The sequence below is a fragment of the Tamandua tetradactyla genome, chromosome 1 (assembly GCF_023851605.1).
Source record: "Tamandua tetradactyla isolate mTamTet1 chromosome 1, mTamTet1.pri, whole genome shotgun sequence".
NCBI classification, from domain to species: Eukaryota; Metazoa; Chordata; class Mammalia; order Pilosa; family Myrmecophagidae; genus Tamandua; species Tamandua tetradactyla.
Window position 1 is genome coordinate 221,168,136 of NC_135327.1, and position 25,720 is coordinate 221,193,855.

The 25,720-nt window shown below is 39.3% G+C and overlaps 2 protein-coding genes and 1 long non-coding RNA gene across 6 annotated transcripts in view; 1 reads left to right on the plus strand and 2 right to left on the minus strand.

The window, feature by feature from the left end:
- The window catches only part of LOC143677168 (uncharacterized), a 41,389-nt gene extending 29,428 nt beyond the window's left edge, over positions 1–11,961 (minus strand). Inside the window, exon 1 of the long non-coding RNA XR_013172422.1 lies at positions 11,176–11,961. This is a non-coding gene — a long non-coding RNA (uncharacterized LOC143677168). The remainder of the gene's footprint in view (positions 1–11,175) is intronic.
- Positions 3,418–5,350, plus strand: LOC143677161 (endogenous retrovirus group K member 5 Gag polyprotein-like). Its single transcript, XM_077152830.1, has 2 exons — positions 3,418–4,001; positions 4,254–5,350. The coding sequence occupies exons 1-2, from the start codon at positions 3,683–3,685 to the stop codon at positions 5,297–5,299; spliced, it is 1,365 nt and encodes a 454-aa protein (XP_077008945.1). The 5' UTR covers positions 3,418–3,682; the 3' UTR covers positions 5,300–5,350.
- A 116-nt stretch (positions 11,962–12,077) lies between the features above and the next one.
- MTPAP (mitochondrial poly(A) polymerase) overlaps positions 12,078–25,720 on the minus strand; it is a 50,878-nt gene continuing 37,235 nt past the window's right edge. Inside the window, exons 7-10 of one of the 4 annotated variants that reach the window (XM_077152802.1) lie at positions 16,216–16,308; positions 16,061–16,134; positions 13,613–13,893; positions 12,078–13,546 (exon numbers count right to left, since the gene is read on the minus strand). In XM_077152802.1, coding sequence (XP_077008917.1) covers positions 13,465–13,546; positions 13,613–13,893; positions 16,061–16,134; positions 16,216–16,308 — 530 coding nt within the window. In that variant the 3' untranslated portion in view covers positions 12,078–13,464. Of the gene's footprint in view, positions 13,894–16,060; positions 16,309–25,720 lie in introns of all 4 variants that reach the window. The other 3 variants (XM_077152807.1, XM_077152791.1, XM_077152781.1) reach the window with 3 other exon arrangements.

Sequence of the window (25,720 nt, forward strand, 5' to 3'; positions counted from 1 at the left end):
GGAAGCAAAGCAAAAAAGAAATTTAAAGCAATCTGTTATCATAAAGTTTTACAAATTTAACAAATTACAAATATGAGGAAGTTACAAAACTTAAGAAATCTTTCAAAAGTCTTAATTTTCCTTCTTGGTCATTAATTGCATCTATGCTCTTTGAAATAACTGGATACCCAAAATAATTTTCCTCCAATTTTCTTTTGGAGGAGTTCACCAAGCGCTCTCTCTTTTTGTGACCTTCCCTGACTATCCCTGCCCCATGTTTAGGGTAATTAATCATCCTGGTTTGCCTGGGAATATCTAGTTCTAGCTCTGGGTTTTAGCACTGAAAGTTCTATGTCTCAGGAAACTCCTCAAACCCAGGCAAACTAAACAGTTGGTCACCCTACAGATTGGACCTAAAGTTAGGTTAAACATGCTAAGGATCTTAAGAGAGGACTGGGTAATAGCTAATTCCCTGAGCACCTCTCCTAAAGAGGAACAGCTTCTTTGGACCATTTCCTAAGAATATTTCTATAGTTTCTGAAAACTAGGATCCTCAGGCTCCCCACTTTCAGCTTTTTAAATACGTCATCTTATTGCCTTTTTGCCTCCATGGTTTCAGATGAGAAACTGGCACTTAATTTTATTGAGGGTCCCTATGTGTCATATGTTGCTCTTTGGCTTTTAGAATTTTCTCTTTATTTTTGGCATTAGGCAGATTATAATATGCCATTGCATGGGTCTATTGAAGTTTTTGTGTGTGTTTTTATCCTGTTTGGAGTTTGCTGAGCAACTTGGGGGTATATATTCATGTCTCACATTAAATTTTCTAAGTTTTAAGCTATTATTATTTTTTTTAATATTCTCTCTGTTCTCTTTCTGGGACTCCAACAATATGTATATTGGTTCATTTGATGGTATCTTGTTTTGGTTTGCTAAAGCTGCCAGAATGCAATATACCAGAAATGGAAATGGCTTTTATAAAGGGAATTTTTTTAAGTTACAGGTTTACAGTTCTAAGGCAGTAAAAATGTCCAAATTAGGGCATCCAGAGAAAATACCTTGACTCAAGAAAAGCTGATGGGTCCAGAACACCTGTCAGCCTAGGAAGGCAGAAGGCTGGTGCCAGCTGGGATCCTTGGCTTCTGGTTTCAAACAGCTTCCCTGGGGCTTATTTACTTTCTGCATTTCCAAAAGTCTGGGTCTTGTATTGGATCTGTTGACTCTATCTGGCTGTGTCAGCTCTGAAGCTTTTTCCAAATGGTTTCCTCTTAAAGGACTCCAGTAGGTGGATTAAGGCCCACCTTGAATAGACAGAGATGCATCTCCATGGAAACACCTAATCAAATGGTCCTACCCACAACTGGGTATGCAACAGCCTCATTGAAACAACTTAATCAAAAACATTTCCCTCTACACTATCGACTCAGGATTAAAGAACATGGCTTTTGGTACCCAACAGTTTCAAACAGTGTCCCACAGATTCCACGGGCTCTGCTCACCTTTCTTCATTCTCTTCTCTTTCAGCTTCTCAGACTGAATTATTTCAATCGTCTTATTTTCAAGTTCTGATTCTTTCTTTTGCCAGCTACAATTTACAAAAACTCTAGGGAATTCTTAATTTCTTACTGTAATTTTCAGTTTTTGGCTCCTTTTCTTATCTTCCATCTATTAATATTCTCTTTGTGGTTATCTACCATTTTCCTGATTTTCTTTGCTTCTTTGTCCATGTTTTCCTTTAGCTATTTGATCATATTGAAGGTCATTTTAAAAATTTTTCTCTGGTATGTCCAGGTCTGGTCCTACTCATTGATGGCTTCAATGCTTTAGTTTTATTCTTTGCATGAGCCATCATTTTCTGTTTCTTTGTTTGCTTTGTAATCTTTTGATGAATACTGGACATTTTGATATTTTAATGTGTTATTACTAGAATTTAGACTCTGAGGTATCTATTCCTAAGTTTGTATCCACCTGGCATTAAGACAGAGCTTCCCTTGAATTCCAGGAGCTAACCCAAAAATAAAGGAAAACATCTTTCCCAGTCTTTGGACTGTGCCAATGCTCTCCTTCAGAGTTGATCCATATAATGAGATTGGAGAATGGCTCCAGGCCAAAGGAAAGGGGCCTCTTTGACCCTTTCTGATCACCTTTTATATTGGATACGTGAATGTGGCCAGGAATTCTCCAATTTACAGGGCTCTGAATATTCTGTTCCCTAGGAAAACAGTTTCCTTGAGGTCCTAAACATTATAATCCCTAGCTCCCAGGAACTCAACTGATTGCTCTCTTATAGCACTCTGTAGGAGAGTTCAGTGAGCTGCCTTCTACATACAGAGCAAGTTCTAGGATGATTAGTCCCTCCGGCCACCACCAGACAGAATGGGCCAAATACACATGTTCCTGTTACGTACAAAAGGGTAACTTATTTCCTTTGGAACCAGGACCAGGGATTCTCACTGCAAACATGGCTGGCTCCATGCTGAGCAGGTAAGGGGTGAGGGAGAAGGAAACTCTCCCATTCTTAAGTAGGCTTTTTTAAAATCCACTGTTCACCCTGTTATTGTATAACCAAGAAATCAGGATTTAAGGGATGATTTTGATTACTGATTAGGAGACTAAATAATAGTTTATCACATTAAATTAGGAATGAGAAAAAAAATTAATGAAAAGAGAAAAAAAGTCTAAAATGATCCCAAGAGTTTGAATTAGGTGGCAGAGAATAATGACACTAACAGAAATAGGCAAATTATGAAGTTAGACAGTTGTAAGGAAGAAAGAAAATCTTAATTTAATGCAGGTTGAATTGGAAGGAAAGAGCAAAAATTAAAGCACAAATTCCCATGCATAAAGATGATTCCAAGAGGGAAAGACTTAAGATAATGATTTGGCCGTCATCTGGCCAGAGGTGATGCTAAGAGCCCAGGAATCAATGTTATCTGAAAAATGTGTTAAATTATTTTAACCCATCTTACTTAGTGTTCTAGTTTGCTAGCTGCCGGATGTGGAGAGCCGCCTCCCGGGTCTGGCCTAGTGGACACGCTGCGGCCTGCTCTAGAGTTCCCCCCGCCCATCGAGTGAGTCAAGATGGCGCCCGCATCCTGTTTCCGCGTATGACGCACGCGCCCACCAACCCTATCTTCCAATCACCTCTGTATACGTGGCACTAACCTATTGGGTTTGGGCACAATATATAAGAGGTTACCCGGACAGGGTGGGTGGAGACGACCCATAGGGAGCCGTACCTGACGGCCGCATAGAGGTTGTTCCCCCGCGGGGTATTCTGTCCCGCGCGGAATTTGTAACAGAGCTTGCAAGCTTAGCTCCAGTAAAGGTCTGTGCTCACAACTGCAGCGTGTCTCGAACCCGTGTCTGTCACTTGAGTCGGTTTGTCTGCATCTGTCTCTCTCTCCCTCCTGTTCCCTCCGCCGGCCGGGGACCAGAAGCTGAGCGAGATGGCGCCGGACAAGTGGTGGCCCGTACGGGGAACCTTCTCTCTCGACACCTCTTCTGCAAGGAGAGCCGTACTGTCTCTTCTTGAACTGAGAAGGACGTGCATCCTGAGCTCGCAGCGGACTTCCCGCGCCTGATCACCGCGAGAAGGTGAGTACTTCTTATTACGTGAGAGTTAAGGCCCGCGGGCTTTCAGGTAGCCCCGGGGACTCGGAAGAGCTCTCCGAGTGATTAAAGTACAGTGCCGACTGCAAACATGGGGCAGTTCAGAAGTTTACCTTTGTTAGCTCCCTTAAAGACCCTTTTAGCGGACGGCTCCTGTGAAAGTGAGCCGCCCACTTGTAAGCCGCCAGAGTCTGGCGCTAGTTCAGACGACTCTGACTCAGAGTCAGATGGTGACGAGACCGAGGGTGCAGACGCGCCTCCGCTGATCGATTGGGGGAGGCCCCCTGTCTCACCCACGCAGCCTTCCGCCCCGCCAGCGCCTGCTGCAGGGGCGCGGCGGCTTCCGGTGAATGGTTTTGGTGATCTCGCCAAAAACCCTCACCACGGGCTCCCTCTGGTGGCCGAATCAGGTAATTACAGTGGCCCTCCATTGCGAGATCCGGAACCCCCTGCAGGCTGGTCATGGGAAGGGCAGTTACAGCCGTACCCCCTGCCTGCGTACGCGAGCCCTCGAGACCTTACGTCACCAAGTGATGGAGGGAGACATTTCTGGAAATGGAACCCCTTTTCAGCCTTTAGACCTTTCGGTATGATGGGTGGTTACCAGCCGCCTAAGCCAGAACCAGTCTCAGAGACGTACCCGGTTATTATCAATCCCCAAGGTAATAACCAGTATGAGCCATATGATTACAAAGTTTTAAGGGAATTGAGGCAAGCTGTCCATCAGTATGGCCCCAATGCTCCTTTTACCTTGAATATGGTTGAAAACCTTTCCACCCTGAATCATACGCCCGCAGATATATATCAGCTGGCCCGTGCTTGCTTGCCCCAGGGCCGATACATAGATTGGAAAGCATGGTTCGAAGAGTTAGCGGAGGAGCAAGCTGCGAAAAACGCAGCGGGGAGACATGGCGGATGGAATGCAGATATGCTATTGGGGAAAGGTGCCCACTCCCAGAATCAAACAGGGTTCCCTCAAGAAGTCTACGCCCAGATTTTCCGTTGTTTCGTAGGAGCCTGGAAAAAGCTGACAGGTGAGGGAGAGGCTCAAGCCTCACTCAGCAACATACATCAGGGCCCCACAGAACCCTTCGTGGATTTTGTAGCCAAAATGCAAACTGCGGCTGAGAGAATTTTCTCAGATCCAGGAGTGGCAGAGACTGTAGTTAAACAAATGATATTTGAGCAGTGCAACAAGGAATGTAAAGTTATCCTAGCACAAAACAGAGGAAAAAACCTGACGGAATGGGTTCGGCTCTGCAGAGATGCTGGTAGCCCGTTAACTAATGCAGGTCTAGCTGCCATGCTAGCCAGCTCCTTACAAGTAGCTGCAAAGAAATCCAAAGACCTAGGAACAAAGCCAAGAGGATGTTATCATTGTGGCCAGTTGGGACACATTAAGAGAAACTGTCCCAATAAAGGCCAACCACCTGCCACTCAACAGTTTGGTAGACCATATGCGGCAACCAGGCTATGTGGCCGTTGCCACAAGGGACCCCATCGCGCAGAAGACTGTAGGTCAGCCTTCAATGCGCAGGGTGTGCGCCTTTCTGGCCGTCCTGAACAGGACCCAAAAAACGGGCAGAGGGGGTCCGCCCTTTCGGTGGACCCCCCTGCATGCCATCCGGCGACACAACACCCGTCCAAATTCGCGCATCCCCTGGATCAGCAGGACTGGACCTCTGTGCCACCTCCAGACTCGTACTGACCCCCTCCATGGGTGTCCAGTTGATAGGGACCTCCTTTAAAGGGCCCTTACCAACGAAAACTGTTGGGCTCATAATAGGGAGGGCATCCACAGCCCTGAAAGGACTAACAGTCATACCAGGCGTTGTAGATTCAGATTTCACAGGTTACGCCCAAGTTATGGTACAATCTCAGCAAGGTACTCTGGTCATTGCAAAAGGTGATAAGCTGGCACAGCTCCTGCTCTTGCCCAGCTTACATCCGCTCTTTCCGAGTAAAGCCAGACAAAGAGGAGATAAGGGATTTGGGTCTACTGGAGAAGTTTTTGAGGGCCTCCATATGTCTCTGGAGTCTCGACCCATGCTGACTATTAAGGTACAAGGCAGATCCTTCCTGGGCCTGCTAGATACCGGGGCCGATCGATCAATTATAAGACAACAAGACTGGCCCTCCACCTGGCCGACGTGCAAGGCGGAGGACACCATTAGAGGAATAGGCCAGGTCTCAGCACCCATGCTGAGTGCCACTGCCCTCCACTGGGCAGATGAGGAAGGACATCAAGGTAGTTTTCAGCCTTATGTATTAGCCCTGCCCGTTTCCCTGTGGGGAAGAGACATTCTAACCCAGATGGACGTTACCTTGACCAGTGGCTGCTCTCCAACTTCTAAGCGCTTGTTAAAAGGAATGGGATATGTCCCCGGCAAAGGCTTAGGAGCCTCATTGCAGGGGCGCGCAAGGCCTATACAAGCTGTCTCCAATTCTGACAGACGAGGCCTGGGTTTTTCCTAGGGGCCACTGAGGAGAGATTCCCACCCACACCTATAAAACTAAGGTGGAAAACTAAGACTCCAGTCTGGGTGCCTCAGTGGCCCTTATCACAGGAAAAACTCTCAGCATTACACACTCTAGTGTCAGATCAGTTAAAAAAGGGCCCATACAGGCCTGCCTGGTCCCATGACACAAGGAAATCACATAGTAGATGTGGCCACTCGACAGCCACACGTCTTCCCCGCGCTGACACCATATCAGCAAGCCCGAGAGTTCCATGCCAAATTTCATATCAATGCAGGTACCCTAGCTAAGCGGTTTAGTATTCCGCGTGCAGCGGCTAGAGATATAGTCCGAGCCTGCAGGGATTGTGCAGAACAAAGAGCAGTCCCTTCGGTTGGAGTTAACCCTAAGGGCCTCATCCCAGGAGACATTTGGCAGATGGATGTCACTCATCATTCAGAGTATGGCAAAATTAAATACCTACATGTGTCAGTAGACACATGTTCTCAGATATTATTTGCCTCTGCTGAGACAGGAGAAAAAGTCCACCAAGTCATTGCACACTGCCTTGCCGCTTGGGCAGCGTGGGGTAAGCCAAAAATATTAAAGACAGATAATGGACCTGCTTACACCAGTAGAACCTTCCAAAAATTTTGTGATAATATGGAAGTACAATTAAAACATGGCATCCCTTACAACCCTCAAGGACAAGGAGTCATTGAGAGAGCTCACAGGTCTCTCAAAGACTTACTAAAGAAACAGAAAGGGGGAATAGGTCACGGCCTGTCCCCAAAGGCTCAACTGTCTATAGCCTTGTTTACGTACAATTTTTTAAATGAAAATTCACTAGGAATGACACCTGCTCTTCAGCACACTACTCCGAGTCCTCCACATAGAGGTCTAGTCCGTTGGAAGGATGTCCTGTCAGGACAATGGCAAGGCCCTGACCCAGTGCTCAGCTGGGCCAGAGGCTCTGTTTGTGTTTTTCCCCAGGAGCCAGGACGTCAACCAGTGTGGGTTCCGGAAAGACTGGTGAGAACCGTGACATCGCCCAAGGAGGCCAAGGAGCTGTTGCCCAAAAAACCAACAAGCCTTCAACCTGAACCATCAGATCAGGCCTCCAACTCTGCTGATGACGGCGGCGACTGACGAGATGGCAACGAAAACGCCGGTCACCCTTCGATTGTTTAGAAGGGGGACCAGTTTTAATACCCCCCACTCTCCCAACAGGTGGAATCAGACCTTAAAGTGCTTGGGAAGATCAAGTTAACCCCCGTTGCCTTCGACCTTTCCAAACTGGGCGAGACTGTACAAAGTCAGTGGAACCGAGTCACCTCTTGGTTCTCTTGGCCCAATTTGACTACTTGGATTCTCGTAGCGGTGGGACTATTAGTGGGATTAGTCACTGTTAAATGCTTGTTAGAACGCTTGTTCCAGACACAGCAGCAATTGCGTGTTACTACCATGTTGGCTATGTCACTCGCCCCTGGTGCTCCTGACAACGACCGCCCTGCTGCCCAGTCCCCCATTTCACCGTATGACCCATCCCGGCCACTCAGGGCGGGACGCTCGAAAGCAAGACCCGCTGCAAGGCCCATGGCTGTGTCCCGGGTATAAAAGGCGGCACCAGCAGTCATAATTTTGGTCGTAGGCTGATCTCTTAGGCGAAGTCGCAGTCCTGGCCAGACTAGACTCCAGCCATTGCACAGAGACACCTAGCGACACTCTCGATTCTGGTTGCCGCTCTCCTGCCCCCCCTCATAACCCAGTTGCGAGGCGAAGCACTGCAGGGAGAGTCACGTGGTTTCCAGCTCACGGGCTCTCCGGTCTCTATATGAGGTGGCATTCTGGTTGGTGCCTAGCAAGCCTAGTCCAGACTCCCCAAAGCACCAAAACATGTAGTGGGCCACTCAGGCCCACGGGAGCACACTCATCAATGGAGACACTGGGTCAAAATAAATAAAAAAAAAAAGGGGAGATGTGGAGAGCCGCCTCCCGGGTCTGGCCTAGTGGACACGCTGCGGCCTGCTCTAGAGTTCCCCCCGCCCATCGAGTGAGTCAAGATGGCGCCCGCATCCTGTTTCCGCGTATGACGCACGCGCCCACCAACCCTATCTTCCAATCACCTCTGTATACGTGGCACTAACCTATTGGGTTTGGGCACAATATATAAGAGGTTACCCGGACAGGGTGGGTGGAGACGACCCTTAGGGAGCCGTACCTGACGGCCGCATAGAGGTTGTTCCCCCGCGGGGTATTCTGTCCCGCGCGGAATTTGTAACAGAGCTTGCAAGCTTAGCTCCAGTAAAGGTCTGTGCTCACAACTGCAGCGTGTCTCGAACCCGTGTCTGTCACTTGAGTCGGTTTGTCTGCATCTGTCTCTCTCTCCCTCCTGTTCCCTCCGCCGGCCGGGGACCAGAAGCTGAGCGAGACGGCGCCGGACAGCCGGAATGCAACACACCAGAGATGGATTGGCTTTTAAAAAGGGGATTTATTTCGTTAGTTCTTCAGAGGAAAGGCAGCTAACTTTCATCTGAGGTTCTTTCTCACATGGGAAGGCTCAGGGTAATCTCTGCTGGCCTTCTCTCCAGGTCTCGGGGTTCCAACAACTTTCCCCGGGGTGATTCCTTTCTGCATCTCCAAAGGCCTGGGCTGAGATGCAAGTGCTGAGATGAGTTATGCCGAGCTGCTTGGGCTGTGCTACGTTGCTCTCTCTCATTTAAGCACCAGGCAATTAGGTCAAAAGTCATTCATTGCAGCAGGCAGGCCTCTTAGCCAACTTTGCAGATGTAATTAGCAACAGATGAGGTTCACGTACCATTGGCTCATGTCCATAGCAACAAAACTAGGTGCTTTCACCTGGCCAAGTTGACAACTGAATCTCACTACCACACTTAGTAATAAGCAGAAAAATGAAGCTCACTGTTCACTATTACTATAAGTTCAGTTTCTTCTTAAAAAAAAAAGAAGACAAAATATAAAAATATGCAAAAAGTGACATAGTTCTCTTTTCCTAAATAATCAAATAACTAATAAAGTTAAAGGAAACCACTTAATACTAATAATTGAACTTTATAACTGGTAATGCTAAGAAAACAAGTGGTGAAATTTCAGACATTTATTAAAGATTCAATTAGAGAATCTGGAAAAAGGAAGTTATCACATAACTCGTTAATAAACAGCCCTTTTATATCATCAAACCTAATACTAAGGAGGAAAAGCAATAAGGTGCAGCTTGTATAGTTTTATGATATGTGCATTTATACAGTAACAATATGCATTTTAAATGGAGTCATGAAAATAAATCAGGTTTTGAGTTTCAAATCCCCTTGTAAGGCATTGTCAGTTTTTTGTTTTTTTTTTTCTTTTTTTGGCATTGTCAGGAACCAGGAATCGAACCCGGGACTCCAGCATGGCAGGCAAGAACTCTGCCTGCTGAGCCACCATGGTCAGCCCTATCAGTCAGTTTTATAATCCACTTTATTGTCAGTTTTTAAGAAAGCTGAGTGAACATGTTAAAATGTTACTTCACTCTACTTATGAAGCCTAGATGCAAAAAAACTTTGCAATGAAGCCTAGATGCAAAAAAAATCCTAACTACTGAGCTGCAGTAAAGTACCAGTATCTTTATAATAGAAAAAGTTTCAGAAATTTAAGCCTTTCATTCTACCCAACAACTTTCACCTGTTAAAATATTTGGGTGACATAGAACACAATGTTGACTTAATTTGTAATTTTTCATTAATTTGCTCCATTTTATTTGACAGCATCTACTATAGTATGTTTTCAATATGCCATAATTCAAAATAAACCCAGACAAAAATAATATTCTACAGTTCATATTTTTCATTAATTTAGACTTGGTCTATCCAATTAGATATTTTACTATACCAGGTATTCTTCATAGTGTTAACAATATTTACTACTTCATGTTATATCTTTCCAATACCTTCTTTAAAATATCTCAGCACCAAATTACAAAAACTTAGAAACTTTGCTGTGAAAATAATGCTCAAATATATTCATATAAGAGTAGACAGGAAAAGTGAATAATGCCTTAAATCTAAACTTTGACTCCACCAAGTACTTAATAGTGGGTAGATAACATGCACATATATACACACAGATAACATAAAACATGAGGAATCACATTTAAAATACAAAGAATGTATTTCCTAATAGTTCGTTGAGATTTTACATATTCTTTATCATAGATATTACAGATTAAAGATTCCAACCACAAAGACATATTCTGGGAGTTGTTCCATGGGAATTCCAGAGGAAAGTTGTAATGTTTATTACTCTTTGGAATCTCTATCTACAAGTAATTGAACTCAGCATAAAAACTAAAGAAGTCTTTCAAGCATTAATTTTTTTCCAACATCATCCCAAAGCAAGAAGTGATTTCCTGTCATGTTTTAATCCTTTCCAAGTACAGATCATAAATAATTCCTCATTAATAAAGCCTCTATAAACTCACACATACCTCACAACCGCAGGATTCCTGTTAATAGCTTTAAACTACCTAAACTGTACTTCCTTCTTAAATGTTAAGACGATTCTTCTGAGATATGCAAGAATCAGCTTCTGGATCTTTCTGGATATATTAAGAGCCAATTTTATATAACACAACAATTGGAACATATGGTAGTCAAATTTGCTTAAAAAGCATTAATCTAAAAATTACATGGTATCACCAGTTTAATCCTCTAAAAGCAAGGCTTTAATTTTTTATTGTCTCCCTTCACAAAAGCCTTCAAGGGCTTATGACTGAAAATATACTCAACTTCTTTGATTCCCATGGCCAGTTCAACACAATCTTGCCCTAACTTCACTCTTCTATGTGTGTCACGGTAAAAACTACATGCCAGCAAATTTGGATTTCTAACTCTCCTTACATACTTCCCCTTTTCCTGGCTATTTATGCTGTTCCCTTCTCCCAGAATGATAATCCCCATATCTCTCCCTTCATTTACCTACTATCCCTTCAAGACATACCTATTTGGTGAAGCCTTTTCTGATCATCCCCATCAGAAATGGTTTCTTCCTTTATACAGCATTTTAAATGTTTCCCTCCTACATTGTTTACTGAAGAAACTGAACCCAGTAATGATAGCAGCTACTCACCAATTTAATGCCAAACTCTGGAAAACAGACATTTTAACTTGGACAAACTAGGGCTGCTTCGATGCTCCTTTTGCTGTCGTTGCTGCACATGTCCACTGTGTTTGCTTAAATAATAGATGCAAATGTAGCTTTTCTCTACTCTGGCACCATCAGGGTGTAAGTTGTTGAATAGAGGTGTACTTCTAAGGCCAAGTAATTTCTAGGCCAATGCCTCTGAACAATGTGATTCTGCTCTCACCTGACTCTAGCTCTAGAACAAAGGGAAGAAAAGGCAAGAAGTAAATGACAGCAGGCAGAAAGTCCCACTTCAACTGTCCTTATTTGTTCCTCTCTCTAATCACTGTAGGTTTGCAAGAAAGAGTAAACATTTTCCTAGAATATCTCAGGCTAATTCTCATTTTCAGGAATGTCTCTGACCAAATATCTTATTTCCTAAAGATGAGTAATAATCTAGGAATTAAGCTATAAAACCTATAATGATAGACATCTGAAATCAATTTGATCTAGGTATTCTCATATCAAAATTATTTTCACAAACTGAATAAAAAAATATTGTAGGTGAAAGCCCAATAATATCTGGAAAAGGGGAACCTTGAAAAGTTACTTTTTCTTTATTGTTGCAATTGGTTTTAGTAAGAAATGACAATAACAAATAACTGTTGCTAACCCCTATAATAAAATAAAAATCACATTTTAAAAATTTGGGATGTGATATACTAAACTTAAGAGAAAACACTAAATTTATAATCTATACTCATCTAACTAGAACTTAAAACAGCATATTGAATAAGATCAGTGTAGGTTAAAATACATCACTTGATTAAACGTCTGAAATTTCTGAAAAGTAAGAGACAGTCAATCATTCTATAAATTACAAAAAAAAAAAGAAAAGAATATGCTAACAGATATGCAACTTTATGGGCTGAAATAAACACTTTGAAATTAACACCAACAACAGAGGGAATGTACAACTGAATAGCTCGACAGAAAGAAAAATCAGTTCATTTAGCAACCTTTATATATTTATGCTTTTCAAAACCCCATTTTAAATTAATAAAGATTTCTAGCCCAATGGTATAAAGCTAAAACAAGAACAAGAACAACAACAAATGGCTTTTAATTTAAAGACATTGCCTACATAAAAGAACACTGATACCTGTTTGTTCTCAAATGTGAAATCAACTAGCAGTTAAGTGTCACATAACTGATTTTGTTCCATACTCATTCTATTAATGAATCTCTCAAAGTACTTCAAGCAGAGCTCATTAATAGTTTCTGACTTAAAACCACAAATTCTAAATCTGAATTTTGAGTAGGATGAACATAATTAAATACAACACTGAAGAGTCACAGCTAAAGAGAAGTAACCTTTATATGTGCCAGGCACTTTCCTATGTCCCTAACTCAGTCCACACCATAGTGTGAAGAAGCAGGCACTGTCATCAACCCCCATTTTACAGGTAAAACAAGACCCATGGCAACTGTGTAATTTGCTAGGGAGCCGATCTGGCTCAAATCTGTTTTCAGATACTATGCTACATTGCTTTCTAAACAGAAAACTGTTCCACAGGAACTGTACTGGAAATTACATTTCAATACATATCTTTTTTCTCTGTGGAAAGGGAGGTTTCAAAAGAAAAGTCAAGGGACTATTTGGGAATATCATATTTTAGTAGAAACAGGGTTTTACTTTTGAAAACAAAGTAGCTAAATATTTTTAAATACAATGTATCATTATTTTTGTATGTTTGGCTTTGATCATTGCATTCTAGATACTCTATTCAAACCTCTTAAAACCATAAACATCTATGGAAATCAGTGCCAACATGTTCTAATTTATAAGTAACATTAACTCACTGGAAGAATAAACACAAGAATACATATGAAAGAGTACAAAATTTTGAGGTTTTATTATATTCATTGCAGACATATGTTCAAAACTATAAGTCTTTTCAAATGATTTCCAATCAGGGACTGATGTGGAAATCAACCAGATTTTAAAATTGACTCTTACTATGCACTTTGTATACTTCGACTATTTAATTAAAATACATTCCAATTCCCTTTTCACCCCTTCCTTGTTCAAGTTTTGACTTGAGCATCTGACTGCTGACCCAAAAAGGAAAACTTCTCTGAACATCAGACCAGTGATGTGGGCCAATGTGCAGATCCTGAAACGTGACATCAGATGAAAGTTTCGGCTCTGTGAAAAGTTTCACACCGGTTCTTGCAGCAGTCTGAAGGTCCCTTTAAGTGTTAAAATCCATCCTTCAAGCAGAAGACCAGCCATTAGCCTTGAGTATTGATTGTTTTTTCCCCACTGGTGTTTGTGGAATCTTCTGTACTGTTACTTTTTATGGATTCTAACAAGGTTGTTTTTTCCCCACCGGTGTTTGTGGAATCTTCTGTATTGTTACTTTTTATGGATTCTAACAAGGTTTTAATTCTCTCACTTGCAAGCCTTTTCCTTTTCTTCCCAGCAAGAGCCTTACTGTTTGCTACAGATGGTAGCAGAAGGGCTGCCAGGCCCCACGGCTGATTACTTGATGGTGAAGGACGATCTTTACCTTCCTGCTGTAAAGTCCAGGCACTTTCTCTGGCCAGTTCTACAAATTTTTGCAGCTGGCTTTGATTTACATTTTTGCTGATGTTTAGAGAAGTTTCAAAAGGATTCTGAATGTGTAGAGGAGAAGATTCAGGTTTGTTTTGTTCCCTTCCCTACAGATAATCACAAAGAAAAAAAGTATAAATATATGATAGGCTTAAACTTAAGAACAGATTGGTTAATTTAATAAAATGCCAAAAGCACATAAAATACCAGCATTAACTTTAAATTGTAAAGAATTTCTTTCCTGAGGGGACTGGACATGTGTGTATGCATATACGTGTGTGCACTTTATGGCTGATATTTTTTTTCCACTGTAGTTTTTATAAGTATTTTTTAGAGAAAAATAAATTAGGCTTATGAGCTACGGATGATGATGTCACTGCTCAGAGAAAAGATCTCTGGACTAAGTCAACCAATAAAAGTGTGTTTAAATAACATAACAATTTATACCTAATGGGACAGAGCTAGAAAAGAACAAAAATGGAAAAGAATAATGGTAGACAATAAGACGAAGATATATTTATTTTTGAGACTTGCTAAAAACATATCTATTACCTAAAAGCCAGTGGAACCAGAACATACAAAATTACAATACTTAAACTAAATACAGTAATTAATGTTTTCCAAGTATGAAATGAGAAAGAAACAAAAGCTTATTCATTACTCATTTTAAAACACCAAAAATGTTCTATTACATTCCTAAATATCCAACAATCAAGGCTCTTCCCTCATAGAGATAAAAAGAAAAGCTGAAGCTATGCATCACATTGTGGTGGCACAGAGTTATATATCCCAGAAAAACCCATTCTGAAAAGGACCTTATGGTGAGGCTACTTCAGTTAAGGTGTGGCCCATCTGAATCAAAATGGGTCTTAATCCAGTTACTGGAGGGTTGAGAGAGAAAGCCACTGAGAGAGAAGCCATGGAAAAAGCAAGAAATCAGAGCTCATGGAAAACCAGAGAAAGATATCCTTCCCATGTGCACTGACATGTGACAGAAAAGTCAAGGACCAAGGATCACTGGCAGCTGGCCCCAGAACCCAAGTCTTCAAGGAGAAAGCATTACTTTGCTGCCTAGCCTCAAATCTGTAAGCCAATACATTTCTGTTGTTTAAGGCAACCCACTGCGTAGCGCATGTTTTAAGTACCTGGGAAATTAAACTACATATGAACAACAGTGATCCATCAGCCTACATAATCTTTCTCTTTCAAATGATATCACAAATATTACTTAAATTTTATAAACCAATGGTCAATATTCCCCAGTGTGAGTAGGACCTGCATGTACTGTAACTTTTCTCCTGGTTCTGCCTGTTTGTCCTCTCTGACCCTAGGGGTAAAAGCACAAAAAGTATAAAGACTTTGTATGTCTGGTGACCTTTCTCTTCTAGGTTGCATTCCAGAGATTTCTTTATCCCTCCTCTCATTTTTTCTAAACAGTTTCCGATGGCAGAATGAGGGTTAAAGATGAATGAACAGGGCGGGCCATGGTGACCCAGCAGGCAGAGTTTTCACCTGTCATGCTGGAGACCCAGGTTCAATTACCGGTGCCTGCCCATGCAAAAAAAAAAAAAGAAAGAAAAAAAAGAAAGATACATGAACAAAGGAGAGTTGAAGAAAATAGGAAAAAAGAAGCTATCTGGAAATGCATTTTATGAAGCCAATCTGAAAATATTTGTAACCACATCACCAAACGCTACACAAAATAGACTCAAGAGAGCCACCAGTGTTCCCAACACATACAAATTGGTCTTAATTGTCTTATTGTTATGCTCTATTACCATTTTTAGAATTTCTTTTAATCATTCCAGCTAGTGAGATGAACCAAAATCACATATTCACTTACCTGTAATAAGCTAAATCCTAAGTGCTCCAAATGAGGGAATCACCAAAATCTATCTTTGAAACCCTATCCAATTTATTCTACCAGAATACAACTCCAGTTTAAAAACAACTGAAAACAAAATGTTTTCCATAAAACTTTTCAGAAATACTTCACATTTTGAAGGATATGGTATTAGCAACAAGTGACAACAGAGATACCATGGCAGAGTGAAAAGGGGATAAGAGCTGACATTAGAAGACCTGACTGCCACTTCAAAGTACTTAGAAGACTGATCCTATTCCAGTCATATAAGTCCGATAGATGCCATTTTCCTTATTAATATTCACTACTGTAAAGTTTAAATGAAATAACATTTGTGCTTTGAAAGTTAAACTGTCAGAACAATAGAAAATGAGGTACCTAATAACAAATTATTAAAAAGGAATGTTTACCTGTCGAATATTTATGGAATTTTTATTGTAGGCGAAATTTCCAAAGTACTCAAAAAATTCCTTCAGTAGTAATTCTGCAAGAAAATAAACCAAGGAAAGTAAGTGTTTCAATCCAAAAAAGAAAGAAAGAAAAAAAAAGAAAGAAAACAACTTACCTAGTGTTTCTGTGTTTTCTGAAGGTTTAATTCTTTTCAAGTCACTAATAAATGTACAGTTGTGGCCCTCTATTATACACTTATCTTCTACATCTTAAATAAACAGAAATGAAAAATATTTCACATATTTTAAAGAAATTCTCTCTATCAGAAAAGGACTTTATGACTGAAACCAAAGTTATAGTTTAATGAGTTCTGCTACTCAGTTTTCCATAAATTTTCAGTTAATGGGATTTAAAATTCCATTTTAAAAGATCTGAAACTAGTTATAATATAGTGAAATTGACATTACATTTGCTTTAGCATATTATAATCATTGTCTATCAAGAACTCAATGATTCTTCATATATCTTTCACCAGTTTTCTAATTATAAATGAAAATGTAGGCAGATCCTACCTTTCACCAACTTGAATTTTGGCACTATCTCTAATGAATCATATTAAATTTAGATTTCCATTTCCATTCTTATCACTATTATATGCATTTATTCAACCATTCAACCACAACACAAACTTAACACTAAGAGTTTTTAAAAACTTCAGGTAACTTCTAAAATGCAGTAGTCTACACTCTAGAGTAACCAGAATTTAGGAGAATGAATATAACAACACATTGGACTCAGGCACTTACCTTTTCTAATAGTATTTATATCTTTAGAGGCAATCATTCTCCTAATTATTGATGAATATACAGTTGCCATGAAATTCTCATGTGATTCAATATGTAGGCAAACTCCCAATCTTATTTCAAAAGTCAAATCAATAACCACCATCTACCTGAAATCATTTCATAACTCAAGGTGTACTCCAGCCTTCTCGTTGCCTCTTCCAACACCACTCACCTTTTGCTTTCTAATTACATGCTGGCTGTCCTTACCTTGTTCCAGTCTGAGACTTCAAGGTCCACTGTCCTACCATTACTGCTAGGCTCTAACAACAGTATAGAGCAGTTCATAGTCAATTATCTGAATGATTGATGATATTAGATTTTGAAGGCCTTTTAAATGCCAGAAAGAAATTTAAAAGCAAGTTTCTCTCAAAATCCTTTGTTTTTTTTTTTCTGTTATTCTTATTTTTCATTAAGACCTGGGTTACTGACACAATCTCTCAAAAATTATTCCTGACTCTAACAGGTTAATTTTAATACCAAATTTTATGTGCTCTACTATATAACTTATAGTACACTAAAGAACTTAATATAATTTACACTTAACCCTATTTTTATGGGACCTGGGCATGTGTTTTACTAGTTCAATGATTAACAGTTTATATTTTTTGTGGAAAAATGCCAGTCATACCTATCCATACCTTCTTAGCTGTTACATCTTTTATTTCTAGAAATGTACAATGGTATAAAACTGAGACTCTCGGTAAGTTGTTCTTTTTAACAAAAAGTATTAAAATTTGAAGATAAATAATTATCCTCTGATTTAAGGTAGGGCCAACACTATTTTTTCAAAAACGTTAAAGCATTCAAACCTAACAAATACATCAACTGTCATTCTTTCCCCTCCTTTTCTCTCTTCCTTGTTTTTCCACTAAAATGATCTCCAGACAACATCTACATTGTCCAATACAAGTCACTAGCCACATGCGGCAATCTGAAAATTAGTTATTTATTTACCGAATTTGATTTCCTTTAGAAGGATTTAGATCTTCCTGGATTGGTACAGCAATTACCATCTTTCTGTACAATACACATGATAAATAAAATTCACTGAACAATATTCTTACCGAAATACAAATATCAAGTAAGTACCTTTATTAACTCATAATAGAAATTTGATGACACCTTCAAATTTGGGTCAACATCCAGACTGTTAAATTCTACCACATTTTTCAGGGAACTAATGTACTACAACAACACATAATTTGTCAGAGGTCATTATTGGCAAGAGTTGATATTAATGGATGACGCTGCAGTACAGGTAGTAATATAGGCTGTATAATCATTTAGACAAATCTTTCTAGTCAAAAGACCAAAAATCAACATTGTGCTGGCCACGTGCATTTTTAATAAACAATAAAGAGTTGATAGAGACATGAGTAAGAGACATGATAACAACATGAGCCAAGTTCATATGAAAGTTTAACATTTTTTTCTTTTGTAAAAAATCCTTTAAATGTCGTAATTTTATTAGAAGAATTTACTGGAATTACACTTGGTCAGCTAAAATGTATACAGATAAGTATATACAACTCCTGTTATAATGATTAACAGGTCCAAACCTTTTTAACATGTCATGGGTCAGTTGTAATTAAATGAGAGAATCCAATAAGTGGTTTCACCCTACTAATTCATGCAAGCTAATTAACAATTTACTACTGTGGGGGTGGGGTCAGGCTATGACATAGAAGCAAATTGCAATTTTGCTTCCTTCTAAGCCACCCCACCTAAGTGATTTTTTTAAATGTGAATCTAAAGAACATCCTCTCAGGTACTTAGATATACCCATGAGAAGCATCTAAGTGCTTTCCACAGGGTTATATCCAAGTGTTTCAAATTCCAGAAAGTAACTCATCCTTAGACACTAATCTTCACACATGTACATCGACATACAGACTATTCACTACTGATCATTGACAATAGTCAACAGACAAGACTGTCATCTTCCTGCCTCTCCTGCCACCATCCACAGGCTCCAGTAACATTTGGCCTCTTTGGAGGACACCCATATCCTAGTTAAGAGAATATGCTCCAGGGTAAAGATGGTGAATGAACACAAGCATCTATTTTTCACTCTCTCCAAAAACACCACTAAATGATAAAACCCTAAAGACATGGAGAACAGATTAGACAAGAACTCATTTGTTTTTAAGTTAAACACACAGATGAGTAGCAGTGATTTAGGAGACCTGGAAACACTGAATGCTAGATTAACAAAATATAAAAAAAGCCAAGAACAAAGCAGATATCCACTGCAGGACTCCTAGAGGCTCAGATATTGGAAGCACAAGGTATCACTGGAAACTTGATGGTTAAAGGCTCCTGGGATCGCTTTTTCCCTGGCAGAAAACTAGAGGTTTAGTCTTTGGAGAGGGTTTTAAAAGAAAGGCCCTCTAGACTAGGAGATACAATAAATAGCTGAGGGTGGAACGCCTAGACACTTACTCTGAGTGAACAAAGGCACAGTGAATGCCAACAGCCAGGCCTTTTTCTCCAGAAAGACAGAATGAATGAGTCTTTTTAGGGAATGTGAATTGTCAAGAGGAATGAATGACCTAGAGATAGTGATATCTACATTCCCCAAAGAAACAGACCAAACAACTATCCCACAATGAAGCTTAGTCAAGAAGTCCTTCTCAAGATTTGGAATATAAAATTAACAGTATGTCCCCAAAAGAGCAACAGAATATTTAAGAAAATTAGATGACCAGTTTAAAGATTCTAGTATCTTCATAATAGCAGCTCAGAGATACAGATTAGCTTTTTAATTTCTAACTCAAACATGAACAGAACAGCAGAGCTCATGAGCCATATGATAATGTCTGATACAAATAAAATGGAAAAAAGAACTGGAAGAAACAGAGACCAGGTAAAGAAAATGTATTTTTTAAAAAATCCTTAAGAGATGCAGGTATGTGTGAGTTTTTTCTTTTTATTTATTTTTCTGGAGTGATGCAAATGTTCTAAGAAACGATCATGGTAATGAATATACACCTATGTGATGATAATGTGAGTCACTGATTATATAACAAGAATGGAATGTTCATATGTTAAGAATGTTCATGTTTGTATGTTGTTATGTTTTGTCAATAAAAATATATACATAAAAAACTCAATTGACAAAAAAGATGCAGTAATAGGATACAGCAATCACAACATAACAGCAGAATACAATGAAAATGAATATTTCAACAGCAAAAAAGAGCTCCTGGAAAGTAAAAATATAATGGGAGAAATGAAAATTGCAAGGGCTAGAAGAAAAAATTGAGAATATCTCCCCAAAAGATCAACTGAATAGATAAGAAAATTAGATGACCAACTCAAGGGTTACAATGTCTGAATAACAGCAGTTCTAGTGAGAAAAAAAAAAAGGAAGGAAATAAATTAAAAAGTTAAGGAAAATTTCTTCTAACTGCAGGATACAAGTGTACAGATTGAAAGGCCCCACCAAGTAAAATGCAAAATGGATGAAAATACCAAAGTACATCTTTGTGAAATTTCAGAACACTACAAAGGTTTCCCTTACAGAGGAAAATCGTTACCAACCTAGAAATATATTCCCAATCAAAAACTGACATTTTTAGACATGCAAGTCTCAAAAACTTTATCTTTTTTTGCAAGAAGCTCTTGAAGTATGTGTTTCACCAAAACAAGGATACAGACCAAGAAAAAGGATGGCATATGATAAGAACATCTAACAGGTCTAAAGTGGAGGACTTCAAAAATAATACCAAGATGATGATGAAGGGAGATCCCAGGATGAGGGCCGTGCACCAGAGGGCAACCAATCCAGGTTTGTACATACCAGAAGGCTCCAAGGGAAATTTCTCTCAGGAGATGAAATTTATAGAATATCTGATGTTTCTGAAAGTTTTGAGAAGAGATTTCGACAACATGTGTCAAGTTTTAGATTCAATAATATTAAACACATGAAGGCTTAGGCAAAAATAGTAATAATTTAAGAAATAAAATAGTATTAAAGACCATTAACTCCAAAGAATATTAAAAAAAAGTTGGGCAGGAAAGAAAATTAATTTTAGTTCACCCCATGGATCAGGTGTGAATAGCATTTACACAGTCATAATAATGTAAAGCATACCAAAATTATGATGTATCTAGACAGAGAATATGAAGACGTGTGTAATGAGGACTATAGGAGGAAAAAAAGGACTAATTCCCTTTCCGTAAAGGGAAGTTATAGATGGTACCTAGACCTAAAATTAAGAAAAGTAATTCAAGTATTTTATTTAAAAATATGGTTTAAAAAAATCAAAGGAATCACCTTAAAGAGTTGAAAGTGGTTGCGTATAGGAAGAAAAACTAGTAAAAGGTAGGCTCAGAGGGCACATTTTTGTTTAAAAAGTTGTAGAATTACTAGACTCTATAACCCTGTGCATCCATAACTTTGATAAAAATGAAACAAAAAAAAATCAGAGCTCTGTTCAAAAGACATCACTAGGAGGGAAAAGGCAACCACAGTGTGCATATATGAGAAAGAGATAGATATATGACAAAGGATTCATGTCAAGAATATATAAATAATTCTACAATTGAATCAGAAAATAACAGATAACCTAACAGAACAACAGGCAAAAGATTTCTGGACACCCAAAATACCTAATAAATACAGGAAAAGGCGCTCAACTGCAATGGTCATTGGGGAGAAGAAAATTAAAAGTAAACTGAGATCCCACTACAAATACACTTAGAATAGATAAAATTAAAAAGACAACATATAATGCTTGTGGGAGTTTATACTTTGGAAAATCGTTTGGAGCATCTACTAAAGCTGAACATATCCAAATCCCAAGATTCAGAAATTCTACTCTTAGTATATACTTGACAGAAATGAATACCTATGTTCACCAAAAGACATATGCTAGGATGTTCACAGTAGAAACTATTCCTAATAAAATAAAGATAGAATAAATAGAATAAAAAATGTTTTTGGTATATTCATATAATGGAATACTACATGGTTACAAGAATGAGCAGTATACAGATGTGCTAACAATGTGGATGGATCTCTCTAACATAAGGTGGAGAGTCAGAAAGCTAGCAGCAAAGGAACACATACTATATGATACTTCATTTAAGAGGCAAAAACAAATTAATCGTTGCGCTTACAAATTACCCTTGGAGCTGGGGGAGATGCGGGGTGGGGTTGAGGGGGAAGCCGGCAGGGCTGTAGGGACCTGAAGGGAGTGCAGGTAGAACTGTTAGGGTGGTGTATTCAATCTGGGTAGTGGTTCCATGGGTATGTTCAGTTTGTGAAAAGTGATAGTTACTTCTACGTGTATTACACTTCAGTTAAAAGGAAAAAGAAAAAACTCTGGAAAATGCTTGGTTTTAAATCCTGGCTCTAGGATCTTCTAATTATGTGACCTCGTGAAATTTATATAACCTCTTAAAGACTTGGTTTCCTTTCCTATAAAACGAAAATAGTAATAATACTACCTCCTAAGGTTTACTGGAAAGACTGAATGAGATGATCCATATAAATTCCTTAGCCAAGTGCCTGGCACAGAATTAGCACCTAGTGAACTGTTCCTGTTCTCATTGTTAATTCTTTACCCTCCTTATGCTACAAGACTTCCACTAAAAAGATCTTAACTAATTTAATAGAAAATATCAAGAGGGTCACATGGAACTATAAATTAAAGACAATACAGATACTCTCTTCAATGCTGCATCAATATTACTACTGATACTACATAGACTTTTCTTTCCTTAATTAGCCATAGGGAAGAAGTAAAAAACCAAACAATTATTTATGAGGAAAATGCTATATAAAAGCATTAAGCACAAATAACAAAAGGAGCTGTGTCGGTTTGAATATGTTGTGTACCCCAAAAAAGCCCTTTAATCTTCATTCAATATTGCTGGGTGGGATCTTTTTACTGTTTCCATGGAGATGTGACCTACCCAATTGCACTTTGCTTAGGTAGTTTCCATGGAGATGTGTCTCACTGATTAAAGGTAGGCCTGCTTCCTAGAATCCTTTAAGAGGTCAGGACTTTGGAAAAGCTTTAGAGCCAGGTAGCCATGTGTCTTTTCAGCTGACGGAGATGTTCTTGACCCATCAGCCTTTCTTAAATCAGAGTATCTTTCCCTGAATGCCTTAGTTTGGACATTTTCACAGACTTAGAACTGTAAACTTATAACTTAATAAATTTCCCTTTTGAAAAACCATTCCATTTTTGGTATATTGCACTTTAGTAGCTTTAGCAAACTAAAACAGGAACAAAGCCAAATAGGATGGAAAACAAGAAAATAAGAGACATGGAAGTACAGGGAATTGTAGAGATTATAAAAACACACACAAAAGAGCAGCAGAAATATGAAAGTTGCCATCGCGATACATCTTACTTAAGTACAAAGAGCCCACAACTTAAAAACATTACTCTCATTTGAAATCTGTTTATTGCACTTCTACTACGACAGGAACTGAAGATACAAAGATGAATGGGACAGCCCACCCCGGGAAGGCTTAGTCAAGTTAAAGGAGACAGGAAGATGAAGGAAATACAACACTTCACAGCTGGTACAGACCAGGTGTGTGCCAAGAGCTCAGAAGCCAAAAAAACACCTATTTACTAGGCAATTGGGAAGACAGCCAGGACAGACCTAACAAGCAAGAAGACCTGTGGACTGGGGTTGTCTTCTTTCCAGGCTTAATCATATAGAGGTTCTCCATCTAAAAAGGGGAGAGAGGGAGGAGAAGGCCTCAGGCAAAGACACCAACGTGTGAAAGAGCATGAGACACCTGAGGAACAGCAAGGAGTTTAGGGTGTGGAAGCTCAGGTTTCCACCCAGGAAGGACTGTAAGAAGAGAGGATGAAAAAGAAGATGACAAAAGGCTCTATGTATGGTGCCAACCTTTAAGCATCCCTTAATCTAAGTCCCAAAAGACAGTTTAAGAGCCCTTGAGAACTATGGAAGGTTCAGGGATACATATTGCCTTCTATTAATAAACAAAAAAGCAAGCAAATAAAATATTAATATTTTTCTTTTTAAAAAGAACAAATTGAGAGCCTTTATTTGTAAATCAAATGAAACATAACTTGAAATCAAATAAGTACACTCAAGACTCAATTTGATGAATCCCCAAGTCCCAAGATGGTTTTGATTGTTTCAGTTTAAAATGGCTTTATTTTTAGCCTCACACTGTTTAATGTACAACAATTTTGGAATGCTGTTTAAAGTCAGGAAGTATAAAAAATATGGCATTTGAAAAACATATATAGGAGTAAGAAAAAGTTATTTTGGTAAACTCTCCTTAAAATGATCTTTACCACATCCTTAAAATACCTTCATTTAATTAAAATTCCTTTACAGAAATTCAAGATACCTCTAGAACCTTAAAACCAAAGATAAAAAAAAAGGAGCAATAATTATAACAAATTTTGATTTGCATTTATTGGCAATTCATACCTAACTGTGCTATGTGCAGAAAAGTGCTTGCAAAAAATAACCTTAAACATGTTATTATGTCTGAAAACTAACAGAAAATTTTAAATCAGGCTGGTCTTTCAAGTAGAAAATTTAAAAATTCTAAACTAGTTTTGATGCCATAAAATGCAACTAAATTTAAATTTATTTTAAAATAGATTTGGGACAAAAACCAAAGATACTTTTAATTTGTCCACAAATCATATTATTTTCTTAATTAGTAAAAATAAAAGAATAGATTCCAGGAAGTTACTGAAGGATTTGAAGTGAGATATTATCATCAAATATGAACTTTTGAAAATCATTCCATTAGCTAAAAATGGATTGTGGATGAGATGCAAACTAGAAGTAAGGAGAGAAGGCAGTATAAACCTTCCCAGGCAAGATCTGAACAAGGGCCGACTCTAGCAGGAATGCACAGTACATGTGAGGGAGGAAGATGTTCAGGAGTTACTTTTTTGTTCCTAGCGTAAACTTGGCTCAGTTATTCCTCCTTTGAGAGATTTTGAACTCAAACCGTTCTATGATGGTTTCCTCAGATGGTTTCTTATGATAGCAGTCTTAAGCGTTTTTAAGTGCAGACAGCATGAGGTGAGCAGGGAATGCAATTTACAGGTTGCTTACTGATCAGGAACTACCCTTATTTTCTGTTTATGTGTCTCTTAACTCTCTACTACTAGACTCTGAGGTACCTGATACCATTGTCCGTACCCCACAATGAACCCAACATAACACCTAAATGATAATGAGCATGCAAAAAAATTTACTGAATGAATGACACTAAAGGATGAAATGAATACAGGCATGGATGTTGCCTTTTATATCAACCTGAAAAGTGAAATCTACATAATCACTAGACTATCCCTGAACATTTCCTGCTTTCCCTTAACCTCTTACATTCAGCTTTTTTCTTAAGCTTGATACCATGGTGTACCAAGACTTACAGCGATGAGTTTCATCAATCTATCAACTCAATTACCAAGTACTGCTTTAATCTAAATTGATTTTTAAAGTACTAACTTCAACTAGAATTAGAACATGTGCATATATATCAATTTAGTTAAATTCATACAAGAAAATCTGTATCATAAAAGTATGCTTTGGGGAAGGAGAACAATTAAAAGGAATGCAGGTTAAAAGTTTTTCTGCAGGCCTGCGAGCTCAGCCCTGCTGCAGTGCGGGAGCCACGGTGGCCTCTGACGTGGAGGCGGAGGCACACCCCGCGGCTCTGTGCTCGGGCGCCCGGGCCGTCCAGGCAGCCGCCGCCAGCTCGGGCCCGTGGGGTTCCCCAGGACAGCTGAGGGGCAGCCGGTCGCGGCCCGCAGCGCCAAGGCAGCAGCCCACAATTCCAAGGCAGCAGCCCACAACCCCGCGCTGCTTGCCCCG